This window comes from Rhinolophus hipposideros (assembly GCF_964194185.1).
Source record: "Rhinolophus hipposideros genome assembly, chromosome: 7".
Taxonomy (NCBI): domain Eukaryota; kingdom Metazoa; phylum Chordata; class Mammalia; order Chiroptera; family Rhinolophidae; genus Rhinolophus; species Rhinolophus hipposideros.
The window spans coordinates 17934988-17951641 of NC_138053.1; the positions used below are offsets into that span (position 1 = coordinate 17934988).

At 38.4% G+C, this 16654-nt stretch overlaps 1 protein-coding gene across 3 annotated transcripts in view; it reads right to left on the bottom strand.

Annotated features, from left to right (window-relative positions):
- The window catches only part of PRR16 (proline rich 16), a 282622-nt gene extending 267080 nt beyond the window's left edge, over positions 1 to 15542 (bottom strand). The window contains exon 1 of one of the 3 annotated variants that reach the window (XR_013993644.1): positions 15120 to 15529. Coding sequence is in view for 1 of the 3 variants with exons in the window: in XM_081053716.1 (XP_080909842.1) it covers positions 15120 to 15278 (159 nt within the window). In the remaining 2 variants the exon portion in view is untranslated. Of the gene's footprint in view, positions 1 to 15119 lie in introns of all 3 variants that reach the window. The other 2 variants (XR_013993645.1, XM_081053716.1) reach the window with 2 other exon arrangements.
- Between the last annotated feature and the right edge of the window lie 1112 nt (positions 15543 to 16654).

The following is a 16654-nucleotide window of genomic DNA, read 5'->3' on the forward strand; positions in this document are numbered from 1 at the left end:
AAATCTAAGAAAGAGCTAATTATTGCACTCTAGGACTTTATTAGGTAACACTAAATTATCAGTATGCAAGAGAGGACCACTTTTAGTGTAGTCACAAAAAGAAAGCCATCATGAATATGTAGATGGATATTGGACTTATTGGGGGATCACTTCATACATTATATAAATGCCTAACCACAGCATCTTATACCTGAAACTAATATAAAATAATATTGAATGTTAATTATAATTTAAATATGTATCTATATGCACTATATATAATTTCATATATATATAATGATTATGATGTTGTGTATACCTGAAACTAAAAACAATTTGGATAGTTTCTCAATAACAATTTCCCCAGACCAAAAAATAAAAATAAATAAAAATTCAAAAATCCTATCATTATTAGCCAAGCCAGTATTTAATGCAGACTATATCAGAACCTGGATAACCTAAGAGGCTATTGTTGATAATGGAATTCATTAAACATTATATTTATTAGTATTAGTGACTTCAGAAGCCAGATGTTAAACTCTCAAGCATTTTGGTGCATACTATCTGTGATTAAGGAAACAACCCCAAATAGGCATGCTGTGCCATATTATTCTGAATATTTTTTTTTAAATGTAAGTTTCCCCAAGGACTTACAATACAGCCTGTTACGAATAAGGTGTAGGTATTACTATAAATCTCCGTAAAAGAATGCACAGGGTGAATGTTGAGTCTTGAATTCCATTTTTAAATGAATTAATCATCATAATATCAAACTATTTCTAGGGAGTAGATAGTTTTGAAAACAATGTTTCTGAAAGTCGTTGAAACCAATTTATTCTTTTTATTTATTTATTTATTTTACTTCATCTGATGATGAGCAATTGAAATCATAGGAATCAAAGTGGTTTAAAACTTGATGGCATTATTCAATATAAGTAACATTATAACATGTCAGTTTAGAAAAATTAAGTTCAAATACTTGTCTCTGATTTTTAAAAACTGGTAAATAGTAATGATTTAACTTTACCATTTAAAATTATCATCAATATAAACCAGCAGTTCTTAATAGTCTATATTAAATGACCATAGTATATATTACTTGTTTTTACTTATTTGGCATTCCTAGGAATACCTTGGTTATTTCTTATGGTATTTTGAAACTAATGTATTTAAGTAATCTTGTAATATATTAAAGCAAAGTAATGTCAAATATTTAAATGGTTTAATTTCCATGTTCAGACACTTCCAGTTAATATAGTTTATTTTTATCTCTTTGCACATATTTTGAATGTGGAAAACTTTCTGTTCATATCTAAACTGCCAAACCAAAATCTAGACTTCAGTTATAAAAATTAAAGAAAAATTTGTAATATGGTATGGTGTTTAAAGAAAGAAGTCCAAGAAATCCAATATTCTCCCTTATTGAAGTGAACAGATAGAAAACATGCATATCAAAAGGCAGACAATAACCAAAGCCCACAGGTAAAGGGAGAGAGAATATGTTTTCCATATAATACATTGAAAGTTCAGTAACTAGACAATATAATCTCTTGAGTAAAAAAACAAAATAATATAAAGTTAAGAATGCCCTATTTCTACATTAACATTTGTTCTTTAGTATCTGAGTAGGCTAATTATAAGTAGTCATATTTTTTAACACTAGAGGGAGTACATAAAAGAAAAAAAGAAGCCAAATGATATCACCTAGTTCTTCAGAGTTTTACATAACATTGGGTCTTTGCAACAAACTGCTTGCATATTTCCTATGGACATAGCAGAATGATGAAACTCATTTAAATGGTATCCAATATCCCTTTTTATGTGTCATGTACAGTTAATTTAAAATTTATAACGACTAATGGCAAGAAAGGTGTACAATATTCAAGAAGCATAAAAACATAGTGGATGATGTAAAAATAGATATACTTTCTCCTCATTTTAGTTTACATATTGTATTCAAATAAAGTAGAATTATATCTGATGTAGAAGATATAACTCTCAGTACTTCAAAGAGTTGTAAATGACATCCCTGAGCCTAAGGAAATAATGGGTACTCTCAAATCGGAGCCAGGCTTTTGTCTGAAGGTGAAGCCTTGAGGTTACAAACAACATTTAGGATTTACATAGACAGAATATGTCCAGAATTTCCATATGATAGGGACAACATGGTAGCCACTGATTGAGGGATGAGAGAGGTGAAGACTTGATAAATTAGGTAATACTTTTTAAACACTTAGAACTGTGCCTGACACATAGTAAGCAGTTAATGTATTAGCTATTATTGAGAGATACTTTGTCCATTTCAAAAGAAAATAAGAATATCGTTTGGGTTTAATAGAATGGATTTAATCAGGGTAGTAGATTATGAAATCAAAGTAGGGAAACAAGAGCTCTCTCCAGCCAACTTAAAACTGCTTCCATATATAATAGTCAGGAAGAGAAAGAACACATGCAAAAAGTGTTTAATAAACATCTATGTTCCTTCTCTGTAACTGGTAGATATGCAGTGGAAAGTAAAAGGTGATAGTTTTGATCCGTGTGAACTTTGGTGGAACAATAGAAGAGATCCAGTTATTTATTAATTCATTTTGTGACCATCTGTCATGTGCTAGCCACTGCTCTAGAAACTTCAAACACATCAGGAAATAAAACAAAGGTCACTGACTTCCAGGAGCTGACACTCTAGAGGTGGGAAGCAAATAAATAATAAACACTAGAAATAGGGTTCAGTCTAGTAGACACTAATAAGTATTAAAGAAAAGAGGTGAAAGAGGGAAAGAAGGATAGGAAATGCCACCAGAGTATATAATGATATATGGAGTTGCCAAAATAGCCCATGTTGGGGTGATGCTTGAGCAAAACTTAAATGAGATGAAAGAGTTAGCAAAAGAATGGAGCTAGCCATGAGGGTGCATGGCTCATTCATTCCTGGAAGAGCAAAATTACTGCAGCTGAAGGGAGGGGAGCCAGAAAGAAAGTAGCAAGAAAGCAGAGAGAGAGATAACAGGAGAGGAAGAAAAATGTATTGGGGCCTCACAACCATTGTAAGCACTTTCACTTCGAATGAAATGGGAAGTCACTACAGGGATTTGAGAAGAGTAATGGGATGTAGGTTTACACTGACATCTGAGCTAAAAAAAAAGAAAGAGAGAGAAAAAAGGCTTAAGGAAGCAAGAAAGAACAGTCAGGAGGTTATTGTAGCCATTCAAATGAAAGAGATTGTTTTCTTGGAGCAGGGTGGTACCAGTGGAGGAAATAAGAATTGATCAGTTTCTAGAAACATTTTAAAGATACAGCCAACCACACTTTCTGATCAATTTAATGCATGAGAAAGAAGGGTTGATAATGATTCCAAGATCTAGAAGGATGAAAACACCATCAATTGGGATGGGAAAGTCTGCAAAAGATTAGGTTTTAAGGGAGGGAAGAGATCAGGGTTCAATTTTGGACTTGGTAAGGTAAAGATACCTCTTAGACATCCAAGGAGAGATGTAGAGGAGATAGTTGACTACATAAATTTAGGAAAAAGTTTTGGGCTGGGGATATAAATTTGGAAGTATAGATCTATAAGTGGAATTAATCACAAACTGAATAAAAACACCAAGAAGGAGAGTATAAATAATTTTATTTTTGAAAAAGAGAAACCAAATTTTGCTCAGATATTCCAGAAAAAGAATAAGTAATAGAGGAAAAAAATCAGTGAGGTAAGAAAGCATAGTATTCTTCAAGCCAAAAGAAATACTTATAAAGAGATTGTAAAATGCTACTGATAGATTGAGTAAGATTAGGACTCAAAATTGACTATTTGATTAAATAACATGGAGTAACTAGCAATCTTCATAGAGGTAGTTCTCTGTTAGAATGTAGGTTTGACGGGATTAGGTTTAGGACAGAATGGGTGGACATAAATGAGAGCAAGCACAGACAACTCTTAGAAGCTTTTTTGTAAAGTGGAGCTAAGAAGTGGGATGGTAATTTTCAGGGGAAGTGGGATCAGGACAGGATTTTGCTATTATCAATATTTCTGTTTGTATGCTGATGGGAATCAGCAGGGGGGATGAAAAAGATGGCACAGAAGAGGCAAGAGAGAACGGATAGTTACTTTTCTTAAGTAGAGGAGAAAGAACAGCTTCTCATACACAAGTGGAATGATTGACTTCTAGCTCTTAACACCTTTAATAAGTATTACATGGAATTGGATCCTGAAGTTCAAATTCCTCATCAGATAACAAGAGTGAGAGTTTCAAAATGTTGCATGAAGAATGACATGGTTAGTTACTAACAGAGAAAGGTTACTAGATTTTTTAAAAGGCACAAATGGGGCATTTGTTAAGTAACATAAGCAAATACAATGCAGTGGTATAGTGACCATAAATATGGGGAGCACAGGATGCAAGTTGGGTAAAAAATTCGTCATGGTGTCAAGATTGTCTGGGATGGTCACTGAAGAGAAGACAGAAATAAGGCCAAATAGGAAACATGGGACTGCTGGATATCAGGCTGGAAGGCTGGGTTTGTTCATTTGACATTTGAAGTATCAGGAGGATAGTGTGTGATCTTTTAAGCAGGGGAGTGGCCTGAAGAAACCAGTGCATTAGAAGATTAATCTGGCAGTGTTTAGAGAATGAATTGGCAGAGAACAAAAGACAGGGATTAGCTTCAGGGCTATAAAAACATCATCCATGAAATTAATAGCCTCGGGATTAGAGAGGTGGCAGTGGGAAAGGAGGAAACAAGCCAATCTGAAAACTCGTTTAGCAAGAATGAACAAAACTTATCAATGATTTCATGCTCTTGTTATACCATGTACTTTTCTTTCATAGCCTTTAACATTCCTTAATAAATATTATTTCTAGTATGTAAATAATGTCTTATGCACACTAGCACATAAGTTTCAGATGGCAGGGGCTCTATTTTATTCCTATTGCCTCACACATTGTCCTGCATGTTATAGACATTTAAAGAAAAATTTTGATAAGTGAATAAGATATTGGGGCATATCAAAGAAGCTAATGAGGAAACAGAACAAGAAAAAAGGAAAGAGAATAAGAGGAAGACAGGAAGAGGAGGAGAAAGAAACGAAGAGCAAAAAAGGGGAAAGTGACAGATGAAGCAGAGGAGGTAGAAAAGGAAGAAGAGGAGAATGATTATATTGATGTTCAAAGCATGAAAAATAGCAGCGACTAGGAAGCTGCTGGGACCTGGGAAGCTGGTTATGGACAATAATTTGAAAGAGAAATATCAATAACTTGCTCCCTCCTTTAGTTTACCTCTCTGTCTCAGCTTCTCCATATGTAAAACAATTCTAATAACCTCAAAGCGTGACTGTGAGGATTAAATGAGTTAACTCAGAACTACTCCTGGTACTTGGTGAGCACTGAACAGATGTTAGTCAGGTTCATCACCATTATCACCATTACCGTATTTCTTCTATAACCTGTGCCATGACACCACTCAAACCTCTCCTGTCACTACGAAAAGGAAAAGGCCGGAGTAGCGTAGGACAGACTGATAGATGAAGAGTGCTTCATTCCAGTCAAGGTTGCCACTTTTTTTAAAGTATGCTCGGTACAGGAAAAAGAACGAGATAAAAGTAAGAAAAAAACATAAAGCTTTGTAAAAACAACAACACAGAATGCATTATATGGAAGAAACATAAGAGCCTGATGCTTGATAGATGAACATAAATAAATAAAAAGGTGGGCTAAAAAGCAGTATTAAGTAAAATGGAATAAGAGGGAAGAGCTAGAGCAGTAGTTCTCAACTAGAGTGATTCCCCCCCCGCCCGACATGTGGCAATGTCTAGAAACATTCTGAGTTGTCACACTGATATTTTTGGTTGCTACTGGCATTCATTAGCACAGGCCAGGGGTGCTACTAAACATTCTACAATGCACAGAACAGCCCTAACAATCATCTGCCCCAAATATCAATAGGGCTCTGTTTAAGAAACCCTAAACTAGAGATTAAAGGTAAAGAGGAAAAGATGGAAGTCGATCACATCACATCCGTTCATTTTTTGCCGAAAACTGCGAAGTTCCCATTTAATTCTGAGTAAGACCTAACATCCTTGGACATGTTCTCCTATGCCCCTCTGACCCCTACTCATTCACTCCTGCCACACTGGCCTCCTAACTCTTCTACAAATATGTGGGCACATGCCCGCCTTGGGTCCCTTGGACTGCAGTCACCTCTACTTGGTAGATGTTTCCTCTAGACATCTAGCTGGTATCCTCCTTCACTTTCAAGCTTTTCCTGTGATGCAGCCATGTCACCTTCTCAATGAGGTTTAGTCTGGACCACCCTATTTAATATTGCAACTCTTCCCCATCACTACTTATCCATTAAAATATTCTGTTGTTTCACTGGACTTGCCACCCTCTAGTATTTCACATAATTTGGCATTTAGTATGTTGGTTTCACTTCCCCACGCCCTCCCCACATATGTATGAGTTAGAAAGGCTTCCTCTCACATCCCCAAACTATGATGTATAATATAGGAGTTACTACATATTGTATTAAGTAAACTTTAGAATTGATTCACTCTGAGAAAAAAATCAATTAAAATGGAAAGTGAGATGAATGATTTTTCCATCTTTGTATTCCAGGTGTAACTTAATATGGCCCTTTACACATTCTATATCACTTTAGAGTTACTTCTTGCACCCGACTGGAGAAGTTGACCTTACTAGAGGGGATTTTATTCAAGGTCAGATCCTTCCACTTATTCACATTTCCATCCTTTACATACACTCAGCATAGTGTCTTACATATATGAAGAATTCAATAAATCTTTCTTAATTCATGAATTAATGTCACACAGGAAAATAACAACAACAAAAAATGTTGTCCTGGGACGAGTTTTAAGACAAGAATATGCTTACTTTAAAATAAGCTCTGGAAACATTGTCCTTCTTTGTAGTGATGGACACCAGCACACATCATACAAAAAACAAAATGTGAGAGTTAATCTTCAGATACATGAGCATTGTATAGTTTTGAGAGAGTACTGAGTTATACACATATTTTTTTCCAATGTTGAGATTGCATCTACCAGAGCCCCTCTAAGACAAGAAAATTGTTGATAAGCTACCCATGGCTTCCTGAAATAAAAACCATCAGATTACAGTCACCAGTATTTTTTTTTCCTTTTTGTAAAGCTAGGACTTTTGATCTTAAAAATTATGGAGCTGGTCTCACATAACTAGCTGATTTTTTTTTTTTAAAGAAAGGCAATCACTTCTTTTGTCTCTTCACCTGAGTAATTCTCGCCCACCCAAGATTCCCTGAACATCTGCAGACCTATGCTTGTATGACGTTTTGTTCCAGAAAAAATATTCACAATTTTATAAATCTTCAAAGGGTTCTGTGATGTTGGGTGTGGGGGGGAATTAAGAACCACTGTTGGCTAAAAGATGATTAATTTGACTGATATATATTTTTAACTTGATATTTTTCTGTCACATGAACAAAGTTTGAAATATTAGGATAATATTTTATATTATATTATAAAAGAGGGAAATAAATACCTGTTATTTCTTTTAGTTTTCTTCCGAAGAGATACTGTTAGAAATCATCAAATTTGCTTGCTCTAGACTAGTATGGCATATGCTATCTGTAGTTGGAGATCTATTTATAGTGTGCCAAACAGCATAGTAACTAGCACATTGAGCATAGGTATATAATTTGACTCACTTCAATTATTCTAAAAGTAAACATTTATCTCAAACACCAACCTGAAGTAGCATTTGCAAAGCAGGAGGAGGGAAAACAAAGATCATAAATATAAGTTCTGTCTTAACAATGTTAATGTTTTTTGGAATCCTCATGTCTTTTCATTCTCAAAAATAAAAATAGCTTATGCCACTGCAAACCTCAAAAAGGAATATGTCTGCCAAGAAGAACTCTTTAAGGTTTACTGGGCCCAAATGCACAACCAGTGTCTAGCAGCCATTGCTGACAGTCCTCTCACACACACTGTGTTTCAGGGAGAAGCTACAGACTAAGTTTTCAAGCTTCCTGCACTGTACTTCTGCCATATGCCTCAACCCTTACAGAGGAGTTCCTAGTATTGTCCTTCACCAGTGGGCTGAGATTTGACAGGTCAAATGGAACTACACAATTATAACCTCATTTGCATCTTTACTGACCAATCAGAGCAGCTCCATAATGACCAATCAAAACACATGATTCCAACCAATCTGGATAGTGGTATTTGGACAAGTGAAACTGTGTAAATTTGGATTCCTTATTTGCATAAGAATGGGCCAATTAGGGACTAAGGAAGGTACTTTCTCTATGAAAACTAGATTCCCTTTTGTCTATCTCCTGGAGCCACTTTAGGTTTCCTTCAGAGATGTGTCTCCCTGGTTTGCAAACTGTTTACCTGAATAAAGTTTCTCCTTTTACTGTGTCCCAGACTGGGGACTCTTGTTGGCATTATATCAGTGTCAGTGACACTGACATCATATAAAACAACATCTATCCTGAGTTGATGGGCCAACTTGTGAGCCTACTTTGATTTGGACATTATTTAGCTATGTCTATTTTCTCATGAATCAATGTTACTTTCTGGCTCTTTTTTAGAGCTGAAGTAGTGCTGGCTTTGGTTTCCCAGACCCTATGTGAAATCTTGATTTAGAGTATTTCTTCCTAATCAACTAACTTTCAATATAATGAAAACATTTCTATCCACATTACACTGGGGAAAAAAAAAAAACAGGATTTTAGAATAAGATCATTTTTTGTTTCCTTTATGTGAGGGGAAGAAGGGGTGGCTTACAATCAATGGCACTAAAATGTACACAAAAAATCCAATTACAGAAAATATATAGGACATGGTTAGCCAGCTCAATAATTTTGTACCTGGTAAAGAATTCAACAAGCTTCTCTACTTCTCTATTCATCAGTCATAGCAGAAACCAAGACAACTGACAAATCCTAAATATCTCAGAAAACTTAAGGATAGCACATCCCTTCTAAGGCAATTTGATAACAACAAAACAAGTTTCCCAGATTCCTTTAAATTCATTTGAAACAACCACACACAATGCTAGATACCAGCAAGCAACCATATTAGCTGTGTCTTTATTTTCTAAGTCATAATATTGAACAGCTATGTAATAGTCTCATTAACATTTGGTTGAATACACAATAGGTCAAAAGTAATTCATTACAGCACCTATTTATTTGGAAGATGCAAATTATAAGGTCTAATTAACTCACTATTAATTTTGCCTCAATGCTGGTCCCTGAAAATGAGTGTAACCCACAAAAATGATGACTATTACCACAAAAAAAATAATAAACTGAATACAGAGGGAGTTTAGGGCAGTGAAAATACTCTGTATAATATCATAATGGTGGATACATGTCATTATACATTTGTCCAAACCCATAGAATGCATAACACCAAGAGTGAACCCTAAGCTAAACTATGGACTTTGGGTGATGATCATGTATGAATGTAAGTTCATCAATTTTTGTAAACAAATGCATCCCTCTGATGGGGAATGATGACAATAGGGGAGGCTATGTATATGTAGGAACAGGGGGTATATAGGAAATTTCTGTACCTTTCCCTCTATTTTCTTGTGAACCTAAAACTGCTCTAAAAAAATTGAGTTGATAAAATAAATATGTTTATTTTTTAAAGAAAAAAGTACCCTTTGTTGTTTTCTAATAGTTTATTTTCAGCTCAATATCAGTGATGAGCATTTCAATCAGAACTGAAGCATCAGCCTGTTGGTATTGTGCCCCTCTAATTCTCAAAAATTGCCCATGACATTTTTCATGAATCGTTCTGTAGATGGTTCTGTAGTTAAATTTGTTTGGAAAAATATATTTTGCTCAAATTTGCATTTCTATCTTTTCACCTACATTTAAGTACCTGAGATCCTCAGAGCAGTAAGGGTGGGGGAAAAAACACAAGCAGGGTACCAATGAAACCTATTACATTGGTTTTATTACCTATTACTTCACTATTGCCTGAAAGTGTATGTTTGTTACTTTGAGGCTGCCTGAATTTCTTATTGGCAAATTCTCTGAGTCTTGAATGGTATAATGCTTTGGCAATGGAGAGACAATGAAAGATGGTCATTTGTTCTCTTTATTTTCTCAAATCCATTCTGCTTTCTCAGTAACAGGCCATGCCATCATACTGAAAAAAAGAAAAATTAAAAAGCATTTTGGCATTTGGTAAATATACTCCAGTGTGGGAGGTAGACTGTTGAATAGGGTGGTAAAAGTACAGTTATTGCTACATTTGAATGAACTGTGAAATTTCATTCGTTCACAACTTTAGAACTCAGAAAATACTCCAGGGATTATTCTCTAAAATTGGTTCTAGTAATGGATTTTATATGCACGGGTTCATTAACCAAAAAATATTTGGTAGGATTTCCTAGAGCAATAAACTACAGAACTTCAAGTAGATAAGCCATTAAAAAAGAGAAAAACATTTAAAAAGAAAAATACATTGAAGATAATTGTTAATTTTGTTTTTATCAGCCCCTGAATGGTTTCCTAAGGGTTTTCAAACTTATCAAAATTAAACTTAAGTTTAATTTATTTCTGTTTATCATAATATAAGAAAAATCATGGGTGCTTTCCAATTCACAGCCACAATGCTGACACACATTCCCACCCATGAAGTCCAATCACTGAGTGATCCCAGGGCACTGACAGAACAATTCATCTTAATTGGTTCCCTGGTTCCTACATGAGAGTCATGTCTACCCATAATGCTTAGCAAAAAGAAAAATGTGTGTGTGTGTGTCTCTGTGTGTGTGTGTCTGTGTGTGTGTGTGTGTGAAACTCATAGAGCAGATTTGTTACTTAAAATCATAAATTGAAACACTGTGAAAAAAGTTCAAACTTATAATCAATCTAAAACAATTCACCTTTGTTTTCAAATAAAAGGCTGTTTATTATGTGTTCCAATCACTCTCTAATTAACAAGATCTGTGAGCCCATATTAACACCAACCCATGATGCAAAACACTTTACCAGTGAGATCTTCATAAATGAAACAGGGAAATTGGTACCTACACATGTCAGATTATTTGAGAATTATGTTAAAAAAGCAATAGATTTTTTTTCTACATTTCTAAAAATGGATCACTCCACATCTAAAAATGAGTAATAGTTCATTTTATCCCTAAAACCTTAGAGTTTCACCACAATTTAATTGTGTGTGTATGTGTGTGTGTGAATCTGCAGAAAAAAGCAATATGCGTTAATTTTGTATTCCAATGCTATTTCCTGGTAATTCCTTCTCCATCTACCTCTTTTAACTATTATCTACATCTCAAAGAAAGATCCAAAATCTTTCATTTTATGTCTTCATTCCTCCAAAGAATTTATCTTCTTAAAACTCTTCAACGTTTAGTTATAACACTTGGGGTACCCTGTACAAGGCATCGATCTATTTGTGTGAATAACAACCTGAATAAATTATAAGTTTCTTAAAATTCGTACCTTACAATCTTTTTAAAGCTTCTGCTCTCTTCACCACAGGCTTTTCATACTACTAAGAACACAGAAAGCATTGGTTTATTAATCTACAATACTCACTTTTATTCTCAATTCTGCTTTTTTCCCCCAACTCTAGATCATAATGAGAGTGGCCAATAAAAGCAGTAATGCCTTTTTACACTACTGATGCTCAAAGACATGATAAATGCATCCCAGACTAAACTTCTGAGCTCACGAGACCAGAGACTGTAACGTATTCACCTTCATAACAATAAAAAGACAATATAGCACATAGTAGGTGCTGAATAAATATGTTGAATTATACTTAGGGCTTTTCCATTATAATATAGAAGACCAAAAGTTCCCTATTATTCCTGAAAAGTCACGTTACTTGAGGTTTTACTAAATTCTGACAGCAGAATAAAACTGCCCTTAGACTTTCCAAAAATCCTGTTCCTTTTCTTCCAAATATAATCCAATTATAAATGATTAATAATAATTAAAAAACTAATCATAAAAGACACGCAATGTAACAATGGAGTTTTGTTTCCAATTACTAGTATTTCAAGCAGCTACTATCATGCTCAAATCTACCCCACTAACTGAATTTTCAGATAACTAAAGTCCAGAAAACTTGTAAAAAGAAAAACAATTTCAAAATAACCTCAAACAAAAGTCCAATATTGTTGGCACAGAGTTTATGCAACTAGAAAGGATACAGTATTAGAAATAATCTATTGCACTTTAGATAGAATGAAAAAACAGCAGAAAAAAAAAACAAGTATCATATGGTGACTGACATAGTGATCTAGACATAATCACTCGTTAATTTCTAATTTCTGTTTCAAGTTAACAAGAGCTCTCAGTTAAATTATATGAAAACACATTAAGGCCTAAAAGCATAACATTGACAGTAAAGGAATTAGAATTCTAAGTATAACCGTTTATATTTAATATATAGCAATGATAAACTGCCAGAATATTGAATGTAACAATCGATGAATTTATAGTGACATTTATCTTTATAAATGTCATAGGTATAGAGAGCAACAAGGTTTGTAATTTATAAAGTTTTCAGTTACTCCTCCATTCAAAACTACAGCAAAGACATGTTCGGTCACATGTGCAATATTATCTTTAAAAGATAAGTGCTGGACAACTGCAAGATGTCATAGGTTAAATATGTCCTATAAATATTTTGTTCTCAGAATAACTATCATTCATATTATATAAATAGCCACTGTTTTGAGATTCAGCCATAGGATAATACAACTCTGTGAAAACCTAGGATGACGGTATCCTCACAAAAGTATTAACAATCACATCATATCACTTACCATGCGTACATTTCACTCCCAGGGTTGAGAGTTTTACCCAATAAGCCCTGGCAGCCAATCAAAGCTTCCAAAGCGGCAAGCAAAATTTTATCTCTACATCTGTCTAGAAGACAGATCCTCTCCTTTACGAGGTTGATATTATCTATGCTTGTCCATTCCTTTTATAAACTAGCCCCCCCTTAAATATCTCCCAGTAAATGACACAAAGCATGAAAGGAGGACACATCCATAGGACTATCTGCTTTTTTTTTTTTTCCTTTGTTGATTTCTTGGTGATTCTAACCAAGAGCCACAGGGAGGTTAAAAGTTTCACTATAGATCTATCTACCTGGTCTCCAAATGTTTACAGAACAATGATGCAAAGCAGTACCAGAACCATGGGCAGTTTCTTGTCATTTATTCTGTCTCAAGTAGGGAACGGAGTGACACATCATAAGGAAGGATGTGCCCACAGATGCAGAGTTTTGATTGACTACTTTTCTCTTAATCTCAGCCTCCTGGCTAAGACAGCAATATGTTATACTGTGCTGATGTAGGTTTCCCACATCCCCCACCTTAGAAACCCCAACAACTATAAAGCACAATTCTGCCAAAAGGAACATGCCCAAATTTGTTCATTTTTTACAACGCCATAATGTTTCAGATGAAAACACAGCCTGCCAAAAACGTCAAACGAAAGGATAACAAAGAAATGAACTGCATCTTTAGGCTTGAATTTCAATGCATAACCTTGCCATCTGTCAACCAGTTGTGAAGCAACCATCCTAGAGAAGGCCTGCAAATATGAACAAGTTTTTTCCTCACATCTATCATCTATATCAATCTCTAATCTCAGAACCTCACAAGTAATTATGTTCTGTCTGTGGAGCAACCTACAGGAATGGCATTTGCCACTGGCAAACAGAACTCTGCCAATGAATGGGCCATTTTAATAGACGTGCATTTGGTAACAAATGTGGAGTTCAGGTCACAGAGGTAATGGAGAGCTGGAGAGAAAGGGCGGGGGCACTGTTTCCTCATATTTGGATTGGAAACTGGATAGAGATTCATCTCTAGAGGCCAGACATCCAAACAACCCTCAATTTCCTCCCACTTGGCCTCAGAGACAAGATTACAATTTGGGATTTAGAGTAAATCTCACCCCTTCCCTTCCCGCCTCGGCCACCACCACCTTAGAAGTTACAGTCTTAGCTCTCCAGCAACTGCGGGTGTGGACTCCCTGGCTGGAAACAGCAACAGGCGCCCACTCCATAGCAGAGCAGCGGGCTCGGACTCTGCCACCAGCTCCACGACTCCACCAGCCGCCAGCCTGGCTCGCGGGAGACCCTTCCCCTCGTAAACGAGTTTTCGCCCACGCCTGGAGCTGCCTTCTGAATTAAGCATCCTCAGCCCCGATTCTGCCTCCGTTTCTTTCTACCCGGATCTCGGAGGGTGGGGGTGTGGGAGGGCAGAAGGGGAATGGTGAAATGGAAGTGGAGCAGGAAAGAACCAAAACAGTCCCGGTTCCCAATGGCCAGAACGCTACTGGCAAGACCCTGGCGCACGCACAGCGCGCGCGCACCCACACACACACACACACACACACACACACACACACACACCCTGCTCCCCAGGTTCAATGCCACGCACTGGGAGGAAGGAAAGGTGGGCGGGGGGGGGGGTTACTAGGAGCGACATTCGAAGGAGAGCAGGAGATTCCGCAGGAACTGCTAAAGTGAGAAACTCCCAGACCCCTTCTACATCCCCAAGTCTGGGCTCTCCTGCCAGCAGCCCGGGTGCCTTCGGTCCACCAGGGCTCACAGGGCGGGGAGGAGAGACGGAGCCCAGAAACCGAGCTTCCCCCAGGCTGCGTTCCCCAGCCTGGCCCAGGGCCCGGAACCTTGCCCCGCTTCAGCACCAGCTTGGGGAGGCTGCCAGGCAATGATCGACTTGCCAAAGGACTCCGGGGGAGCAGGAGGGCTAGAGAGGAGCACCGTGCGCGCTCCAGCCCGGCGGCTCTTTTCTTCCTCTGTTGACACACCCCCATCGCCCCCCTCCCCCGACATTACACACACTCACAGATACAGAGACACGCGCGCGCTCACCACTCCCACCATCCCAGGTCCATCGATTAAAACACTAGTTGATTTCTTCCTGATTTAAAAAAAAAAAAAAAAAAAGTGAAACAACTCTTCTCAGGAGTCGCCGGAGCAATGAAAAGTCCGTCCGCAGGCGTCTGGCTATAGTTTCCTAGGAGTTTGGAAATCTGGCTGTCCCCAGTGACCCCCGACCGAGAACCCCAAGGGGGCGAAGGGAGACGAACTCCTTCCCCACCCCCGCTCCTCTCACCTCCTTAAGTTCCTTGGCCACGTCCTTCAGATCGCCCAGGACTAATTCCAAATCCTCCACGATGATCTTGATCTGCTCCTTCACCTGGGTTTTGGAGGCTGCCGGCGGTCCCTCGGCAGGAGAGGACGAGGCGGGGGTCCCCTTGGACTTGGCTGACATTCTTCGGGGCCAAACGAGGCAGGTCAGCACAGGCGGGCGAGGGGAGGCTGCTGCGCGCCCTCCACCCTGGCGCTGCTGCGGCCGCTGCCGCCCGGATCCCTCCACATCCTGGACGCTCCCTGGGCAACCGGCGGGGGCTGCGCTCCGCGCTCCGCCGGGCGGCCGCACTGTGGTGCTGCCATCAAGTCCCCGAGACGCGGCGCTCGGCCCCGGGCTGCAGACCCGCCGGCAGCGCGCCTGCGCCTCCTCCCGCCGCCGCCCGCCGCTCGCGCACAGACGCTCTCGCTCCCCGCCCACGGAGGGGGTGCCCGGGTGCCGTGCCTAGGGCTGGCCGCTGCAGTTCCCGCGGCACGTCCCCCCGGGATCGCTTCCCCAACACCTGGGCATCAGGGAGCAGGGAGACGAGTGCCCGTCCTGCCCACCCCCTCGTCTTGATCCTGAAATGCCCTCATCAGCAGCCTGCTTGCTACACGTCTTCCCGCATCTATTACAGCTTAAATTCCTTCTGCTTCACCGCAAGCAGAGACCCGAATCCCCGCCACGCTGTCTGATCAATTCAGAAAGAACCACAGTCGGGTCAGGAGTTAGATTTAAGGTCAGAAAAGCGACCCTAAATGTTTATCCAGGACCAAAGTATGTCCAGAAAGTCTCTAATCGTTCTCCAAGAGGCTACGAGTTAAACAGAGGTGCGCTTACTTCTGCAGAAAACAAGAGATGCGCATAAATCGCGACCCCTCACCCCGTGGAGTCATGGAATCAAGCAGTGTTCTTTAAAGAGGTTGCCTAATCTTGCTGATTCCACAAAGCTACTAGAGGATTTATTAATTTGAAGTCCCCACACCAAAACTCCCCCAGGAGACTGAGTCATCTTGGCTGCATTTATCTGGGACAGCTCCTTTTTTTCTTTTTCTTTTATTTTTCCTTTTCTTTCTTTCTTTCTTTCTTTCTTTCTTTCCTTCTTTCTTTCTTTCTTTCTTTCTTTCTTTCTTTCCTTCCTTCCTTCCTTCCTTCCTTCCTTCCTTCCTTCCTTCCTTCCTTCCTTCCTTCCTTCCTTCCTTCCTTCCTTCCTTCCTTCCTTCCTTCCTTCCTTCCTTTCTTTTCTTTCTTTTCTTTCTCTCTCTCTCTCTCTCTCTCTCTCTCTCTCTCTCTCTCTCTCTCTCTCTCTCCCCCCCCCCTTTTTTTTTTAAAACATCCTTCCTCTTTTCCTGACCTATGTTGATGTATGTTTTGTCCAGAGGGGGGAAAAATACACTGTCTGGATACCCTGTCCTCTTGAGGGAGCTGAATAAGAATTTACCTCCAACTTTTTGTCCATCTTTCTTTTTTTCTTTTTTCTTTCTTTCTTTTTTTTTCTTTGCCTTCATTTCAAATCTTTT